Source organism: Onychostoma macrolepis, chromosome 14 (genome assembly GCF_012432095.1).
Source record: "Onychostoma macrolepis isolate SWU-2019 chromosome 14, ASM1243209v1, whole genome shotgun sequence".
Taxonomy (NCBI): domain Eukaryota; kingdom Metazoa; phylum Chordata; class Actinopteri; order Cypriniformes; family Cyprinidae; genus Onychostoma; species Onychostoma macrolepis.
In genome coordinates, this window is record NC_081168.1 from 713,633 (window position 1) to 732,056 (window position 18,424).

Here is an 18,424-nt window from a genome sequence, read left to right on the forward strand (position 1 = left end):
AGTCCTTTGACGCGTTCTCGGAGGAGCTGTGCAAAGTGTTCGATCACTCAGCTCGGGGAATTGAGGCGGCACAAGCCTTGTCAGTGCTTCAGCAGGGCGAGCAGTCCGTGTCCGTGTACTCCACTGAGTTCCGCATGCTCGCCGCATCCTGCGGCTGGAATGAGAAGGCACTCTGGGATCACTTCCTCCACGGCCTGGCGGAGAAAGTGAAGGACGAGATATATTCTCTGGAGCTGCCAGCGGGCTTAGATGGGTTGATCGACCTCGCTATTCGAGTCGACGACCGGATTGCCCTCCATTCCCGGTACCGAAGAGGGGGAGTTCCCTGCGAGCACGTCACGGGCGCAGAGATTGGCTACGCGCCTGGGGATTTCGTCCGTTGCCCTGGCCGAACCTATTTCGGCTAGGACTCTTTGTGGCACCCTACTTACTAATATTACTCATATCACTAATTATGTTACATTAACTCTGTCTGGTAATCATGCTGAGGAGATCCGATTCCTCCTATGCTCACTGAATATAAACCTAACAGACCACTCAGATCATTAGGATCAAGTCAGTTAGAAATACCAAGGGTTTACACAAAACAAGGGGAGTCTGCTTTTAGCTATTATGCCGCCCACAGTTGGAACAAGCTTCCAGAAGAGATCAGATGTGCAAAAACATTAGCCACATTTAAATCCAGACTCAAAACTCATCTGTTTAGCTGTGCATTTGTTGAATGAGCACTGTGCTACGTCCGAACTGATATAATCATTTTCTATTCTTAAATGTTTTAAATTCTTTTTAAATCAATTTTTAAATCACTTTGTTTTTATTGTTGTGATTATTATTATTTTTAATTCCTTATTATTATTTTTAATGACTATTTCACTTCCTTTTATGTAAAGCACTTTGAATTACCACTGTGTATGAAATGTGCTATATAAATAAACTTGCCTTGCCTTGCCTCCTTATTCACTCGCTCCCCGCTCCAGTGGTGTTAGGTCACACCTGGTTGGTTAACCCTTTAGGCGCCAGGGTTTTTTTGGAAAAATGCTGGATTTTGACATCAAGATTTCAAAAGCTTGTGGCTTGAAAGGGCTTAAAGATAGAGATCTACTGTAAATTAGAAAAATGTTGGGCATGGCCTAAAGTTTATGTGGGGTATAAATATGCTATTTGCATATTATGATGTCATCAGGGGGCGGCCCTCTTGAATTTCATAATATTCAGGAAATAGTAGATATTGAATTGATATTTGAACTTATTTGCATGTTTTTTTGTTTTGTTTTTGTGATCAGAAAAGAGGAAACCAACAATAAAGCAGGAGAAAGTACTAAATTATTACTATATTACTATACTATATAGTAGTAAAACGCATGTGAACAGTAGCCTACTTTTTGATCAGTTCATCAGTAATATTCAGGAAATAATAGATATTGAATGGATGTTTGAACTTATTTGCATGTCTTTCTTTTGTCTTTTTATCCTCATTCCAAATGATCAGGAAAAGAGAAAATCAACAGTAAAACAGGAGAAAGTAGTAAATTATTACTATATTACTGTGCCATAGTAAAATACATGTGCCTATTTTTTGATCAGTTGACCAGCTATCTGCCCAATCAGGTATTTAGGTGATAGTTTATAGTTCTTGAGAGTATGGTACCTCTCATTGCATGGCACAGCGCACAGACCTACCCCACACTGACTGCACCTGTACTGTCTGCCGGCGGCCCATCGAGCGCGCACGATCAGAAAAAAAGACGCAATCTGGCCGATCATCAGCAACGCGATGCCTCTCCATGGACACTAAGACCACGTCCACCCCTCCCACCCCCATCCCCATTGGGCAAAGGCTCAAAATGATCACTTGATGGTGCTTCGTGAACACTCGCGCCTTGCACAGCGGCGCCATTGCGCTGCAAAGATGTACCGGGAGATGCGCGATCATTAGACGGCCGATCATCATTTCCAAAAGGAAAATATTCCCCTTCAGAGTCTGAATAGGCGAATAACATTTGCAACACATCCTCACTGTACAACTTTTTATTAGCCATTTGGTGATTTTCTCTCACAAATCTCACAATTTACTCAGACGCTATGAACTGAACTGCTTCCGCATCAATGACACGATAACTCACTTGCTCTGCTATTTCCTCGAACAATTTTGGTCTAGAATCGAAGTACTACATGTCTGCCATCTAGTGGTAGGGAATACAAATGAGATATTGCACTATATTAGGAACTACAGTCTATTTAATGAAGTATGACGTCTTGTCGCAATTTTGCGACTTTGGCGCTTAGAGGGTTAAACATAACCCCCACATTGATTGGGCTCGCAGTTCCGTGTTGGCTTGGAGCCCTTTCTGTTTAGCCCAATGTTTGAGTGATGCTTTTTCCCCAGTTATGTCCTGTTCTGTGTTACAGGAGGAGCCGGTGAGCCTGACGGATGTACCAGAGGCTTACCATGACTTGAGAGCGGTGTTCAGTAAGTCCCGAGCTTCATCTCTGCCTCCGCACCGCCCGTATGACTGTGCGATTAACCTGTTGCCTGGCACTTCCCTGCCTAGGGGGCGCCTCTACTCTCTGTCCGGCCCGGAGAGGCAGGCCATGGAGAGGTATATTCACGATTCTCCGGTAGCAGGCATTATACGTCCCTCTTCCTCTCCAGCTGGGGCGGGGTTCTTCTTCATGGAGAAGAAGGATGGTTCACTGCGCCCCTGTATAGACTATCGGGGGTTGAATGATATCACGGTAAAGAATCGTTATCCTTTGCCATTGATGTCATCGGCCTTTGAGCTCTTGCAGGGGGCAACCATCTTTACGAAGTTGGACCTCCGCTGTGCTTATCACTTGGTTTGGATTAGGGAGGGGGACGAATGGAAGACTGCCTTTAACACCCATTCTGGGCATTTTGAATACTTGGTCATGCCATTTGGCCTTTCAAACTCCCCGGTGGTCTTCCAGGCACTCGTCAACGACGTGCTTAGTGACATGGTCGACCGGTTTGTGTTTGTCTACATCGATGACATCCTGATCTTCTCCCAGAACGAGCGCGATCATGTCCAGCACATCAGGCGAGTGCTCCAGTGGCTGCTGGAGAATCGTTTATTCGCCAAGGTGGAGAAGTGTGAGTTTCACGCATGGTCGGTTCCGTTCCTGGGGTTTATTCTCTTTCCTGAAGGTATCCGAATGGATCTTTCCAAGGTAAAAGCTGTTGCTGATTGGCCCACCCCAGATAGTCGTAGAGCGGTCCAGCGTTGTCTGGGGTTTGCCAATTTTACAGGTGGTTCATTCGGAACTTTAGTCAGGTCACCCTTCCTATGACGGATCTCACCTCCATTAAGAAATGGTTCTGTTGGTCGTCGTTTGAGAGTTTGAAGAGTCGGTTTGTTTCGGCTCCTATTTTAACGACCGCTGACCCGTCCCGGCAGTTCATTGTGGAGGTGAATGCGTCCGAGGTGGGGGTTGGGGCAGTTTTGTCTCAGAGATCACCTTCAAACGAGAAAATACATCCCTTTTTCTCCCATCGTCTAACCCCCACGAAACGGAACTACGACATCAGGAATAGGGAGTTACTAGCTGTCAAGCTGGCGCTGGAGGAGTGGCGTCACTGGTTGGAGGGTGCAGGGTTTCCGTTTATCGTTTGGACTGACCATAAAAATCTGGAGTATATCCGCACCGCTAAAAGAATAAATTCCAGGCAGGCTCGCTGGGCATTATTTTTTGGACGTTTCAGGTTTACCATCTCTTATCGCCAGGGCTCTAAGAATGGTAAACCTGACGCACTGTCGCGGATCTTTGAAGCTAAGGCCAGTCCCACCCCCACTGTGGCGATTCTGCATCCCGAACGGGTTGTGGCAGCTGTCACCTGGGGGGTGGAGTCCAGGGTCCGTGCGGCACTACGCGACGCTACGGTTCCTGCGGGATGCCCAGAGAGTCTGCTGTTCGTGCCTGAGTCTGTCCGAACTAGCATCCTACAGTGGGGCCACTCCTCTAGCCTAGCTTGCCACCCTGGAGCGACTCGCACTTATAGGTTAATCAAGCAGTGGTTTTGGTGGCCGTCCGTGGCGCGAGATGCTCGACGGTTCGTGTTGGCCTGTCCGATTTCCGCTGCGGGTAAGGGCTCCAATCGACCCCCAGCAGGGCTACTCCATCCGCTGTCAGTCCCTTCGCGACCCTGGTCACACATAGCGATGGACTTTGTTACTGGCTTGCCTCCCTCTAATGGCAAGACAGTAGTCCTCACTGTGGTGGACAGGTTCTCGAAGGCGACCCACTTTATTCCCCTCCCCAAATTACCTTCAGCGAGGGAGACAGCGACTATTGTCTTGGATCACGTGTTCCGTATTCATGGCCTCCCGGTGGACGTGGTTTCTGACAGGGGTCCCCAGTTTGTGTCTAAATTTTAAACAGAGTTCTGTCGACAGCTAGGGGCGACTGCGAGCCTATCCTCCGGATATCACCCGCAGACCAACGGTCAGGCTGAGCGTGCCAACCAGGATTTGGAGAGTGTTCTGCGCTGTGTGGCGTCGGCCGAACCGTCATCTTGGAGTTCCAGGTTAACTATGGTCGAGTACAAGCATAACTCCCTCCCTGTCTCGTCTACGGGTTTATCTCCCTTCCAGTGCTGTTTAGGCTACCAGGCACCATTATTCTCCTCTCAAGAATCCGATGCAGTTGTTCCTTCCGTGCATGCATTTATTCAGAGATGCCTCCGTACTTGGAGGGTCGCCAGAGAAGCCCTCACTCGGACTGGCAAGAGGAACAAGGCGTCGGCGGACCGTCACCGTACCAAGCCCCCACTTTACGTGTGTGGTCAGAAGGTCTGGTTGTCTTCTAAGGACATCAATTTCAGACTTCCCTCACGTAAACTGGGACCCAAATTTGTTGGACCGTTTATGATTGCCAAGGTGCTCAGTCCGGTGACGGTGCGGCTCAAATTAACCCCACAATTTAAGAAGATCCACCCGGTTTTCCATGTTTCTAAGATCAAACCCGTCTTTCGCTCCCGCCTCCAACCCCTGACCTCTGCCCCCCTGCCTCCTAGACTCATCGAGGGGTCACCAGCCTATACACCGGCTCATTGATGTGAGGCGTAGGGGTAGAGGTCACCAGTACCTGGTAGACTGGGAGGGTTATGGTCCGGAGGAGAGATGCTGGATTCTGGCTCGCGACATACTGGACCGCGCTCTCATTGATCAGTTTCATCAGTGTCATGGTGAGTCCTCCGGGGATGCCAGGAGGCGTCCCTGAGGTGGGGGGTACTGTCACGGGTCAGGGTGCCTTCCCGGCTCCTCTTGCTGTCTGTGTTATCCTGTCATATTCGGCAGCTCGTGGTCTGGGCAATCAGCGCTGATGCTGCAGCGGGAGTGCTTGGATCACGAGCTGACTCTCCTCCACCTGTCGCTTATTCCCCCACTCCCTTATATGTCCCTACTTTCCTGCTCTGCATTGTGAGTAGATTGTTTTGTCCTGGCTTGTATTCTGTGTACAGTTTACGCTGCTTTCTCTGACCTTCTGTTCCCTTGTGCTGCAGCACTAGTAGCACAGAGATCCAGCAGCTTGTGTGGTCCGCAGACGCTGCCGGCCAGTTCTGGAATCTCCGCTTCCTTAAGCAGCTGTTAATTATTGTTTATGTTATTTTGTGTTTTGGGTGGCGAGAAATAAAGTTTCTCCGTTCTCTACTCTGCATCTGAGTCCTCTTTCACTCACTCCTGACAATTAGTTTCATTTTTAATTAAAAAATAATAATAATAAAATCATGTTCAATTATTAGTACCCCCGTAGAACTGTGCCTGCATTTACCTAAAGCAGTGGTTCTCAACCTTTTTTACTCCAAGACCCCCTCCTCTCCAAATGAATACTGCAAGCCCAAACTTTTCTATTTACTAAAACCTTTATATTTGTTATCACTTTTCAATTATATGTAATTTTTTAAACAAAATAAATTTAAGACAGATTTAAGCATTCCATGTTCTTTTTTGCAAAAAACTTTGCAAAAATGTCACTGCAGATATTCTATACAACTTAAAATATAGCTGGATTACACAGTAATTTTAACATATGACCACAAGTCAACCTGCCATACCAAACAATACCACAGGGAGATGCCAAAGGACTGCATATAAACTACTATACGTGTCCATTCAGAATCACTAAACACACCAAAATACAAATGAAAAATGAAACCATTCTAAACTCAGTGATCTACAGCTGAACAGTGAACAGTTCCTCAGTCAGAACTCTGTTTGGAGCGTCTGATGCCCATTTGTACATAAACACCACTGATCCTCACAAAATTCTCCAACATTCTCCAGCATCCATTATATAAAACACTCACTGTATTCAACTACATTAATATACTGAGCTGTATTCAAGCAGAAATATGATGTTATAGTGATCAGTGCACCGAGAGCACACATACACGGTTCGTTTGCACATCATTATAACAGACGCCACAAGCTCCTAATGCACGACTCCTGTATGTCACTGTAATCATCTTTACCTTGATTACAATCGCCGTCCATCAAAACATTAGGCTATTAGTGTGACACTGGCTTCTTTTATCCAGCCGAGAGCTGTAGTTTGCTTATCATATGCTCATACTGCGGTTTTGAGCTGCCGTTCAGTCTGTATTTCACACAGCGTGATGAGAAACGGTTTGAGCTGCTCCGAAACACAGAATATCACAGAATATATAGAGAGGTGGTGCTGTTATTTATTTGTATATATTTTTACATTATTTAACATATTAGTCATAACATTAGTGAATGTATTTTAGTTTTAAGTTTTAGCAGTGGATGTGGGTGGTTTGAACTTCACACATCACTCAAACACAGAACCAGGAAACAGGAAACACGTGTATTCAAGGAAAGAGAAACCAACATGTAGTTGAGCTGTTGTGCGTTTGTGTCTCTGTATTCATGCAGTAAAATGGCAGAAGCCAGAGTTTTTCAGGATGAGTTCATGTGTGCAGTGTGTCTGGATCTCCTGAAGGATCCAGTGGCCATTCCCTGTGGACACAGTTACTGTAAGAGCTGTATTACAGGCTGCTGGGATCAGGAGGATCAGATGAGAGTCTACAGCTGCCCTCAGTGCAGACAGACCTTCAGTCCAAGACCTGCTTTAGCTAGAAACACCATGCTGGCTGAAGTGGTGGAGAAACTGAAGAAGACCAAACTTCTTGATGACTGTTACGCTGGAGCTGGAGATGTTCAGTGTGACGTCTGTACTGGAAGAAAATACAAAGCTGTCAAATCCTGTCTGGTGTGTCTGAACTCTTACTGTCAGAATCACCTCGAACAACATGAGAGTTGGTTCAAAGCAAAGAGACACGATTTGACTGAAGCCACTGGACGACTGCAGGAGATGATCTGCCAGAAACATGAGAAGCTCCTCGAGGTTTTCTGTCGCACTGACCAGAAATGTATATGTGTGTTCTGTATGATGGATGAACATAAAAACCATGACACTGTATCAACTGCAGCACAGAGGACAGAGAAACAGGTATTTAAAACTAGACACTGATGAAATACTGCTGACATTCATTTCATATGTTTATATCGACACCCATATTAAGAGCTTACAGCATTCACACAGCACACAACAGCAGAAATGAACAGCAGCTGCAAGAAGTTTCACTGTTTGCTGAAAATGCACCATAAAACTTTATCAACACATACAATACGCCATGATTAAGCAACATAAAATAATGGAGTGAACTATTCACCCATTCTTTGACAAAATATATACTTCCATCAGTCAAAATGTAAGTAAAATGCAGTGACAGATGAGTTTCTATTCAGTAAATCTGACTGAATCCGGATTATTTTAGTAATTTATAGCTTTACTTTGTTCATTTATTTTCAGTGTAGAGCCGCAGATTATAGGTGCAGTAGGAGATCTTGGAAAATGCTAACTGTAGCCTGATAGCACTGAAAGCGAATGTCCCACCCTCCCTTCAATCGCTGTCCAAAGCCATGCCCCCTGAACGCATACGCTCACAGACCAGAATACCAGAGACAACATGCTTTCCCCTGCTCAGGGAGTAGGGAGCAAAGAACACAGTGTAGGGAGCATGTCAATCGGAACACAGCTCATGCACGTAGCTCTCTTCTAACGAGCTGGTTATCTGAATCGAGTGTGTTAACTAAGAGAGACATGCAAAATATGTAGAGACGGGGGGCGCGAGGACTGGAATTGAGAAACGCTGAGCTACATCAGGCGTCATTCACCAGTGAGAAAACTTTATAGCACAGTTAGTAAATGTACTACCAGGAAGGAAGATCAGATTGTTGATGTTTGTATGCCATTCTCGCTCTGTCTGCAATAGCGTACGTGAAAGCGCTGATGACGTATCCTGTCTGTGCGAACAGGGTGCGCAGAGGTATGCAAATACATATGTTGACAGGCAGGTAGGAAAGACAATTAAAACACTCGGACTGAGCATTTTGATTGGACGGACATTTCTTGGTCCTACACCTTCCACAGAATATATAAATACAGATAAATACATTTAGACCACTTAACTTAATGATTGCTATCGGGATGTGAAGAGACTTTCAACCAGCATAGCTAAAAATGATTCCGAAGACAATCACCTATTGCACCTTTAATTACACAGAACACAGAAACACTGTCAAAGTGAAGCTCTATGTCTGTGTCAGTTTCACTTTTATAATACTTACACTTGCAGTATGAAAAAAGCCTTAAACTTCATATTAATTCATGTATGATGATTGTAACTGATCATCACTTCTGGAGTTTGAACCTACAGCCATTGATTATCAGCTCAACTTTTACTGGATTCATCTGTTCACATGATGATTTAGTGCCAGTAGTTTTCTGTGAGATTCACTATCATCCGTTTGTCCTGCAGAAGCAGCTGAAGGAGACGCAGAAGACGCTCCAGCAGAGAATCCAGCAGAGAGAGAAAGATCTCCAGCAGCTGAGAGAGACTGTTGAGTCTCATAAGGTGAGTCTGGAGAAGAAGAGAAGTTTGTCTCAGTCTCAGTTCAGACTCACTGAAGCCTGAATCACTGTGTGTCCTAACAGCGCTCTGCACAGACAGCAGTGGAGGACAGTGAGAGGATCTTTACTGAGCTCATCCGCTCCATTGAGAGACGCCGCTCTGAGCTGATATGGCTGATCAGAGATCAGGAAAAGCAAGCAGTGAGTCGAGCTGAAGGAGGACTGGAGCGACTGGAGCAGGAGATCAATGATCTGAGGAGGAGAGACGCTGAGCTGGAGCAGCTTTCACACACACAGGATCACATCCAGTTCCTGCAGGTAACACAGATCTAGAAGAACAGGATCATAGTGGACTTGAGCAGATCCTGCTGTGACACCAGACTCACAGAGAAACATTTCATGAGTGTCTTATTATATAATCATCAGTCGATTAAAACTTTTAATCTAATTAATCACAAATTACTTTTGGCTGTGAAAATACCCCCAAAAGATGATTTAAAGCTATTTTTTGTGTTAAATGAGAAAGTAGACAGTACAAATAGTAACTTTAGAAATACATATTTTTTTTGATTCAACATAAAATGTATTACACATAAATGTTTAGGCTACAACAGCCTAGCATAAACTATAGAACATAAAACAAGATAATTTGAGAAACATCTTTTTTTTTTTTTGTTCTTGCAATGAAAGTCACTGGTAACCAAAACAGCTTTGTTACCAACAGTCTTCAAAATACCCTTTTTTATGTTCCACAAAAGAAAGCAAGTCATTCAGGTTCGAGTAAATGATGACATACTTTAGTTTTTTTGCGTGAACTATCCCTTTAAAGTTTTTTCCCCTTTTTAATTTTTTAATTTTTATTTTAAATGAAGTAAAATTAACCCAAGGAAGGCCCGTACCTCTTTTTTCGTTCGAAGTCTTGAACAGTTTCGCACATCCTCAACCTTGTCAACCTGTGGTCGGGCTTCACCATGGCCCAGCAGAAACCCTAGGTATTGTGCTTCTTGTTTTGCCCACTCACACTTTGTCACATTTAAGGTCAAGCCTGCATCACAAATCTTCAGCAAGATCCTGTTCAGGTGCCGTAGATGTTCTTCCCAGCTACCGCTGTAGATGACCACGTCATCAAGACATGCTGCACAGAGGTCCTCTGCCCCTCGTAGAACCTGGTCCATCAGCTGTTGGAATGTTGCTGGAGCTCCATGTAACCCGAACGGCATGGTTGTACAATGGAACAGTCCTAAGGGTGTTCTGAAAGCGGTGTATTCTCTGGATTGTTGAGCTAAGGGCACCTGCCAGTATCCTTTGCACAAATCTAGAGTGGTGATATATTTAGCTTGACCAATCCGTTCTACCAGCTTATCAATCCGAGACATTGGGTACGCATCGGAAATCGAGGCAGATCCTCAGAGACCCATCCTTCTTTGGTACCAGGACGGTCGGGCTGCTCCATGGGCTGTTTGATGGCTCAATCACCCCCCATATGTTTCATTAGCTGAATCTCCCTCCTCAGTGGCTCGATCAGCCGTTCAGGCACTCGATAGGGCTGTTGTCAAATGGGAGTTGGGTCAGTCAGCTGGATGGTGTGTTCAATCAAGTTGGTTCTTCTCGGCTCTGTCCTGAAGAGATTCGGGTGCTTGTCTACTATCTGTAGCAGCTGCTCCCTCTGTTCCTCTTTCAGGTGTTTCAGGGTTATCTTTGCTGGGGATCTCTGTACAGCCACGTCTTCTATATCATCCTCACCCTCCTCTCCATCTGTGGCTCCTTTGCAGGCAAACAGAACTGTGTCTTTGTCTGCTGTCGTCTCTCGCCACTCTTTCAGGAGGTTGGCGTCATTCACTTGGCAGGACTTCCCCTTCTCTGGGTGTGATACCTGGTAAGTGACCGATCCCACACACCTCAGGATCTCGTAGGGCCCTTGCCACTTCGTTAACAGCTTGTTCGTTGATGATGGCAGTAAAAGCAGCACTTTTTGTCCTGGATGGTATTCTCGGTGTCATGCATACTGGTCATACCAGCATTTCTGTGCTTTCTGGGCCGCTTCCAAGTTCTCGATGGCTTGTTCTCGGTACTTCTCCAAGTGGTCTCTCATCTGCAGCACGTATTGAAGAATACCTTGTTCACCAGCTGTGGATGTCAGCTTTTCCTCAGCAGGTCTAGTGGACCCTGTACAGACCATCCGTACAATTTAAATGCAATTCAAATGGTGAAAACCATGTTGATGCTTGCGGCACCTCCCTGATTACCTTGGCAGTTGTAATGGATCTTAGGGGGAATGCTTCAGGATACGGGGTAGCATAGTCACACACGACCAAGATGTACTGGTGACCAGCACTGCTCTTCTCCAGGGGTCCGACTATGTCCATTGTAATCCTTCTAAATGGAGTGGAGATCACTGGTAATGGATACAGAGGGACTCTGGCTGACCTGCGAACACGACTGGTTTTCTGACAAACAGAGCATGAGGCACAGTATCTGAGCACATCAGTATACATGGAAGGCCAAAAGAAATGGGATCTGAGTCTTTGGTATATTTTCTGGTGTGCAAGGTGTCCAAACCATGGTATAGTATGGGTAAGGTGTATCACAAGAAACCTACAACACTTAGGGAAGACATGAAGTGTAACCCCATCAGACTTCATATACCAAATACCATTCTGCACAACATACGTTTCAGCCCCAAGAGTTTGTATTCTGCCCTCGCCCTCACATGTTTTAGCAAACAACAGCTTTAAAGTAACATCGGCCATCTGCAACTGAGCAATATTGTCTGGGGTCTCCCAATCCCTGACCTCTAAACCATCTGTTGACTTCTTAGGGGTTGGTGTACCCAACAACTTTGCCCGTCGGCGTTGCCTAGGTTTGTTACAGTTCTGAATCAGACTATCATCTAAGTCTGGCAGAGGCTGCAAACCAGTCTTAGCTTGAGCTCACATGATATGACATTTACAGCATTTGTGGGTTTATCGCACAAGTTTTTCAAGTCATTGAACACTGGTAAATCCCATCCCAAAACCATGTCAGCAGGAAGTTTGTCAACTACCCCAACACACAACAAGTAAATCTGTTCACTGATGTTCAATGTAACCTCAGCTGTAGGGTACTTTACTTTATCACCGTGAACACATTGTACAGATGTGGTCTTCATGTAATCAATAGCATTTTCAGGGACATAACCATGCTTAATCAGAGACATTGAACTTCGTGTGTCAATTAAAGCATTCAGAGTCTGTCCATTCAAAGTAACTTTGCAACAGTGTGTAAAGAGTTCAGTTTTGTCTGTTAGTTCAGTTTAGAGTGTGCATGCGCTTAAATCCATGCCAGCGCTCATATTTATAAAAACTGTCTTTGACGTGAAAAAGTGCTTAGCGTCACGTCAGGGTCTGAGCAGACGTACGCACTTTTTATTGTCAGAGTATTGCAGGTTTTTTAAAATGTAAGCTGTTCTTGCAGCTCGCTGTTCTAAATTATGAGGATTGGTGATATTTTATATGTTATTGACATTAATTAGGAGTCGTTTACAAGCAGAGAGCTGAAACCATTCAATTGCGTGCAAGTTCAAGATCATTTGCGATTCATAGATTTCACATCTGAAAGAGACGCGTACGCGCGTTTTCTGTTCGTACATTCATTCTATGAATCAAACGTACGCATATTCGAGATATGATCGTAAGACCAAATTTAGGATGGTTTCTGCGCACCATTTTATAAATGAGGCCCCTGGGCTGATTCCTCACCTTTCTCATGATCATTGAAACTCCACAAGGTGAGATCTTGCATGGAGCCCCAGTCCGTGGGAGATTGCCAGTTAGTTTGTGTTTCTTCCATTTGCGAATAATCGCACCAACTGTTGTCACCTTCTCACCAAGCTGGTTGGTGATGGTCTTGTATACCATTCCAGCCTTGTGTAGGTCTACAATCTTGTCCCTGACATCCTTGGACAGCTCGTTGGTCTTGGCCATGGTGTAGAGTTTGGAATCTTATTGATTGATTGCTTCTGTGGACAGGTTGTCTTTTATACAGGTAACAAGCTGAGATTAGGAGCACTCCCTTTAAGAGAGTGCTCCTAATCTCAGCTCCTTACCTGTATAAAAGACACATGGGAGCCAGAAATCTTGCTGATTGATAGAGGATCAAATACTTATTTGACTCATTAAAATGCAAATCAATTTATAACTTTTTTGAAATGCGTTTTTCTGGATTTTTTTGTTGTTATTTGCTGTCTTTCGCTGTTCAAATAAATCTACCATTAGAATTATAGACTGATCATTTCTTTGTCAGTGGGCAAACGTGCAAAATCAGCAGGGGATCAAATAATCCCCCACTGTATTTAGGCTACTTGTTTTTAATGAATGTATTTTACAACAGTACAAAGCAATGTGTAACATTTTACCAGATTTAGTCATACACTTATTAACTGTTATTTGTTCCCCACTAAATAATGTTTTCACTAAATGTTTAGTTTAATGTTTTCATAAAACTATTGTGCACCCATGATTTTTCTAGAATAACTTTTGCTGCTGAATTATCCACTAACCTATTTTATAATAGTATTTTTTGTCATAGATTATGATTATATATTTTTCATTTGTTATTTTTCATTCAAATGAAGATGTCTACATTTAGCAGATTGTGTTTAACACACACAGGAGTGATGATCAGGTCAACACACAGAAGTATAGAATTTCTACATTGATTTAAAAAAAAAACTGTGCTGGGATCGGAATTGGCCGATACTCACAATTTCTGGAATCGGATCGGATTGGTTCTGAACAGCACTGTGTGGTCAAATCATCATGCATGTTTACGAGCCACGGCTTTCTCAGATCGGTTTAGGATTAAATCTACAAGTTCCATTGAGTTTGGAACATTCTGTACACAGTAATCATCAGAATATCTCTTCACCTATCTCTGAAAATTTCTGGATTTTGAAATCATCCTGCAGGCGCTCATTTTAAAAGGCGTTTATTCAGCTAAGTGATTATAGCATATTGAAAAATATACATAACTGGAAGAATCGATACACTGCTTTGACGAGCACTTCCGGTAATCAATTCCACTGTGATAAAGGTTTATAGGCCTTTGAATCATTGATTCACCTGATTTGGTCAAAACACAGATTTGTGTTGCTCGGAGATGCACAACAATTGACCTATCGGTAAGCCCCGCCCCCTTAGTTACTGTTGCTGCCTCAGACAAACAAACGGAGCTGCCCACTGTCTTACAATGACAGCTGTCAGTGTGAAAACCTTGTCCGAAGATGTTTTTGATAAATTTTGTACACAGAAGGACCATCATTGTCACTTGACGAGAATATGACAAACAGAAAATGAATGTTGAATAATAAAATAAATTCCAAATTACATTGCCTATCCTCTCAGGATACCTGGAATCAGTGTTACATGTACCCCAGGCACATCGTTTTATTATTTTTGTAGCATAAACACCATCAAACCGATGAGAGCTTCGGATCTTCCAATGTTTCTCTATGGCACTGAAACCTCAAGATGTCCGAGTTCCCGTCCCCGTGCAACTGATACTAGACCGCCATTGGCTCATCTGCATTCGAAGGGAGGGGCTTACCGATAGGTCAATTCTGCCGTGGCTTTATAGGTAATATTTTTGTTGGCAAAACTGAGCAAAAAAAATAATTACTGAACTGCTGTATAAAATTACATTTGCACTCATTATATTTGGGATAAACAGCACTCGTGTGATATTGCTCTCACTGCACTTGTGATATCGCTTATCATATGATATAAATATGAGTCAAAAACTCATACAGGAGCATTTCTTTTGACCCAATACCTTGAATTTTAGGGCATATCTGCATTTATGGAGTTGTTGCCCTGCATCATATTTAAATGTAAGATGACGTACAGGTCTGGGGGCGGGGCCAGTGCGTTAACTTCATTAAAATATTTTAATCACATTATTTTTCATAACTACTTAATAAAGTTAATGTGTTGAACTGACAGCCCTGATAGATCCCAAACCAAACCTGAGCGTGTCTTAAGGGTCCTTGTGAAGTTTCAGTATCTCTAACCGCTCTAAAGTCATAAATAATGGTCAATCTAATTGTAGACTTTGAGCTGGTTTTCCTGAGAAATCTACTCAACTCTACAACGAGACTCCATTGATGTGCTTGAGCTGTTAGATGGACATTTATGTTCTTAGCAGATGTTTTATCATCCAAACTGTTTCCTAGAAAGTTCACATAGAGTGTAAGTGGCAAATACTAGAATCTGTAGCTCTAATGTCATATAATGAATATGAGAAGAATGAAGCTGATGCTGTGAAAGTGCTGGATTGAGGTGAGTTACTAAAGATCAGTCAAGTCAACAAGAGCCGCACAAATCTGATGTTGGAGCAGGTTATTGGGTGAAGTGTGGAGCTGATGAGTTTTGATTTGTGTTTTCTGTAGAGTTTCCAGTCTCTCTCAGCACCTCCTGAATCTACAGACGTAAATGATGATCTCTTCAGTTCTCTCTTCTCTTCTGATGGTCTGAGAGAATCTGTCCATCAGCTGAGAGTCAAACTGGAGGATTTCTGCAAAGAGGATCTCAAGAAGATCTCAGCCAGAGGTAAAGTCCTGGAGATTCATCTGCTCTCAGAAACCAGTCCATCATCATCTCATATCATGGAGAACATCATATTAGAAATGTCTTAGGAATGAATGCAGGATCATGAGAATCACATTGTTCATGTCTGTTGATTTCCACAGTCACATTGACCACCATTGTTCCCAGGACCAGGAACGACTTCCTACGATGTAAGTCAGTAAGAAAACTCACTGAGTGTGTTCATGTTCTTCTGTAGAAGGTGAAAGAAGAGTTTTATAACTGATGATGTAAATGATGATTTGCACAGATATCTGGTCATCTGTACTGAGACACTGATGATTCACTGAACATGAAGAGTTCAGCTACATGAAAAGATCAAACAGATTCATAATTCCTGATTCTGGTGTGTTTTATCTCCATCAGATTCCCATCAGCTCACTCTGGATCTCAACACAGTGAATAAAAACCTCTGTCTGTCTGAGAACAACAGAGTGATTACTGTCGCTGGCACAGTCCAGCCATATCCTAATCATCCAGACAGATTTGATTGTATGTCTCAGGTGTTGTGTAGAGAGAGTGTGTGGGGACGGTGTTACTGGGAGATTGAGTGGAGTGGAGATGATGTGTATATATCAGTGTCATATAAGAGCATCAACAGGAAGGGACGGAGTGTTGAGTGTTTGTTTGGATATAATGATCAGTCCTGGAGTTTGTTCTGCTCTCCCTCCAAATACTTATTCAGACACAGTAAGATACAGGCTCGTCTCCCTGTGAAGTCCATCATCAGTAGAATAGGAGTGTTTGTGAATCACAGTGCAGGAACTCTGTCCTTCTACAGCGTCTCTGACACAATGAGCCTCATCCACACAGTCCAGACCACATTCACTCAGCCGCTCTATCCTGGGTTTTATGTTGGTTCTGGATCATCAGTGAAACTGTGTTGATGAATCAGAATAGACTGTAGAGAGATTCTACACATAATGCTTTGAGCTGCATGATGAATCAGTAACAGTGAGATGTTTTTTCTCTTCATGACATTAATACTGCAGCTGAACTTCTGTCAGTGAAATAACATGAATCAGAATAAATGTGTGTAATAAATCCTCATATAGACAGTAAAAACAGTGTGTGTGTCAGTCTTGCTGAGTGACCATGTGTTTCTGTGCTTTCTCTATTTGTGTTGATTGAAATCAGTGATTTAGTTTTTTAATATAGAGTCACATCAATCATTTTTATTATTACTATCAAAATTACCTTTTAGTTGAAAATGATCACACACAGTCAATAAATCATTTTCATTTTGTTTCAAATTTCAAGTTGTTATAGCTCATGTATGCGCATGTGGTTCAGGTATACACTATGTCAGGGGTTTTCAAACGTTTTTGTCAGCCGAACCCCTTTGACCTAAATTATTTACTTGAAGTACCCCCTGAGATTTTAAGTAAATATTTCAATAAATTAATGGCACATAACTTTAAAAACATGTATTTTTTTATCAGTTTTAAAGTTTCAGTAATATTTACATAGCTATTGTTATTATTATACTCAACAAATTATAAAAATTCATATTATTGTAATTTATAATGTATAAAAAATGTTCAACAATATTTTTTTAATAAAGGGTTTCCCAAAAAGATAATTATTTTTATACATTTAAGATTTTACATTCATATAACATTTGTATAAACCTGTAACATTTCTTTGCAAAAACTTTTTAATTTGATTTATTTATATATTTAATTAATTCACTAATGATATACACTCGTAGGCATACCATGTATGGGGTGACCACCTGGCAATAGATCTGTTGCAGGACAGTAGATGTGATTTTGTGGGACAATGCCGGACACGTGTGAGACAGATACATTTACTACAGTTATGCTATGTAAATAATGATTTACAACCCGAATTCCGGAAATGTTGGGACGTTTTTTTAAATTTGAATAAAATGAAAACTAAAAGACTTTCAAATCACACGAGCCAATATTTTATTCACAATAGAACATAGAGAACAAAACAAATGTTTAAATGGAGAAATTTTACAGTTTTATCCACTAAATGATCTCATTTCAAATTTGATGCCTGCTACAGGTCTCAAAAAAGTTGGCACAGGGGCAACAAAGGGCTGAAAAAGCAAGAATTTTTGAAAAGATTCGAAAAGATGTAACTACAATTTTGTTGTATTACATTGTTATATTTTGTTACATCTCAATAAACAGATTGTACAAAAAAAAAAAAAATTTGAAAAGGTTCAGCTGGGAGAGCATCTAGCAAACTAATTAAGTTAATTGACATAAGGTCTGTAACATGATTAGATGACACTGCATCACTCATCGGCATGATTCTGTCATTGACATTACTAAATGGGCCCAGGAATACTTCCAGAAACCACTGTCGGTAAACACAATCCGCCGTGCCATCTGCAGATGCCAACTAAAGCTCTATCATGCAGAAAGGAAGCCATATATGAACATGGTCCAGAAGCGGCGTCGTGTCCTGTGGGGCAAGGCTCATTTAAAATGGACTGTTTCAAAGTGGAAAAGTGTTCTATGGTCAGACGAGTACAAATTTGACATTCTTGTTGGAAATCACGGACGCTGTTTCCTCCGGGCTAAAGAGGAGGGAGACCTTCCAGCGTGTCATCAGCGTTCAGTTCAAAAGCCAGCATCTCTGATGGTATGGGGGCGCATACGAGCATACGGTATGGGCAGCTTGCATGTTTTGGAAGGCACTATGAATGCTGAAAGGTATATAAAGGTTTTAGAGCAACATATGCTCCCCTCCAGATGACGTGTATTTCAGCAGGACAATGCAAAACCACATACTGCAGTTATTACAACAGCATGGCTTCGTAGTAGAAGAGTCCGGGTGCTGAATTGTCTGCCTGCAGTCCAGGTCTTTCAACC

General features: G+C 42.7%; 1 protein-coding gene across 2 annotated transcripts; it reads left to right on the top strand.

The window, feature by feature from the left end:
• The first annotated feature begins 6,800 nt into the window (after positions 1-6,800).
• Positions 6,801-16,880, top strand: LOC131553740 (tripartite motif-containing protein 16-like). 2 transcript variants are annotated; one of them, XM_058798590.1, is made up of 6 exons: positions 6,801-7,491; positions 8,864-8,959; positions 9,040-9,273; positions 15,380-15,539; positions 15,680-15,727; positions 15,942-16,880. In XM_058798590.1, the coding sequence occupies exons 1-6, from the start codon at positions 6,919-6,921 to the stop codon at positions 16,460-16,462; spliced, it is 1,632 nt and encodes a 543-aa protein (XP_058654573.1). In that variant the 5' UTR covers positions 6,801-6,918; the 3' UTR covers positions 16,463-16,880. The 2 variants fall into 2 exon arrangements, with proteins under 2 accessions (XP_058654573.1, XP_058654574.1); XM_058798591.1 differs by having other exon boundaries at positions 15,826-16,083.
• The last annotated feature ends 1,544 nt before the right edge of the window (positions 16,881-18,424 follow it).

Excerpts from the sequence above, each read along its gene's own strand:
- LOC131553740 (XM_058798590.1), top strand. The coding sequence starts at position 6,919 with ATGGCAGAAGCCAGAGTTTTTCAGGATGAGTTCATGTGTGCAGTGTGT. Across the intron at positions 8,960-9,039 it reads AGACTGTTGAGTCTCATAAG|CGCTCTGCACAGACAGCAGT; the intron begins GTGAGTCTGGAG and ends GTGTCCTAACAG. Across the intron at positions 9,274-15,379 it reads ATCACATCCAGTTCCTGCAG|AGTTTCCAGTCTCTCTCAGC; the intron begins GTAACACAGATC and ends TGTTTTCTGTAG.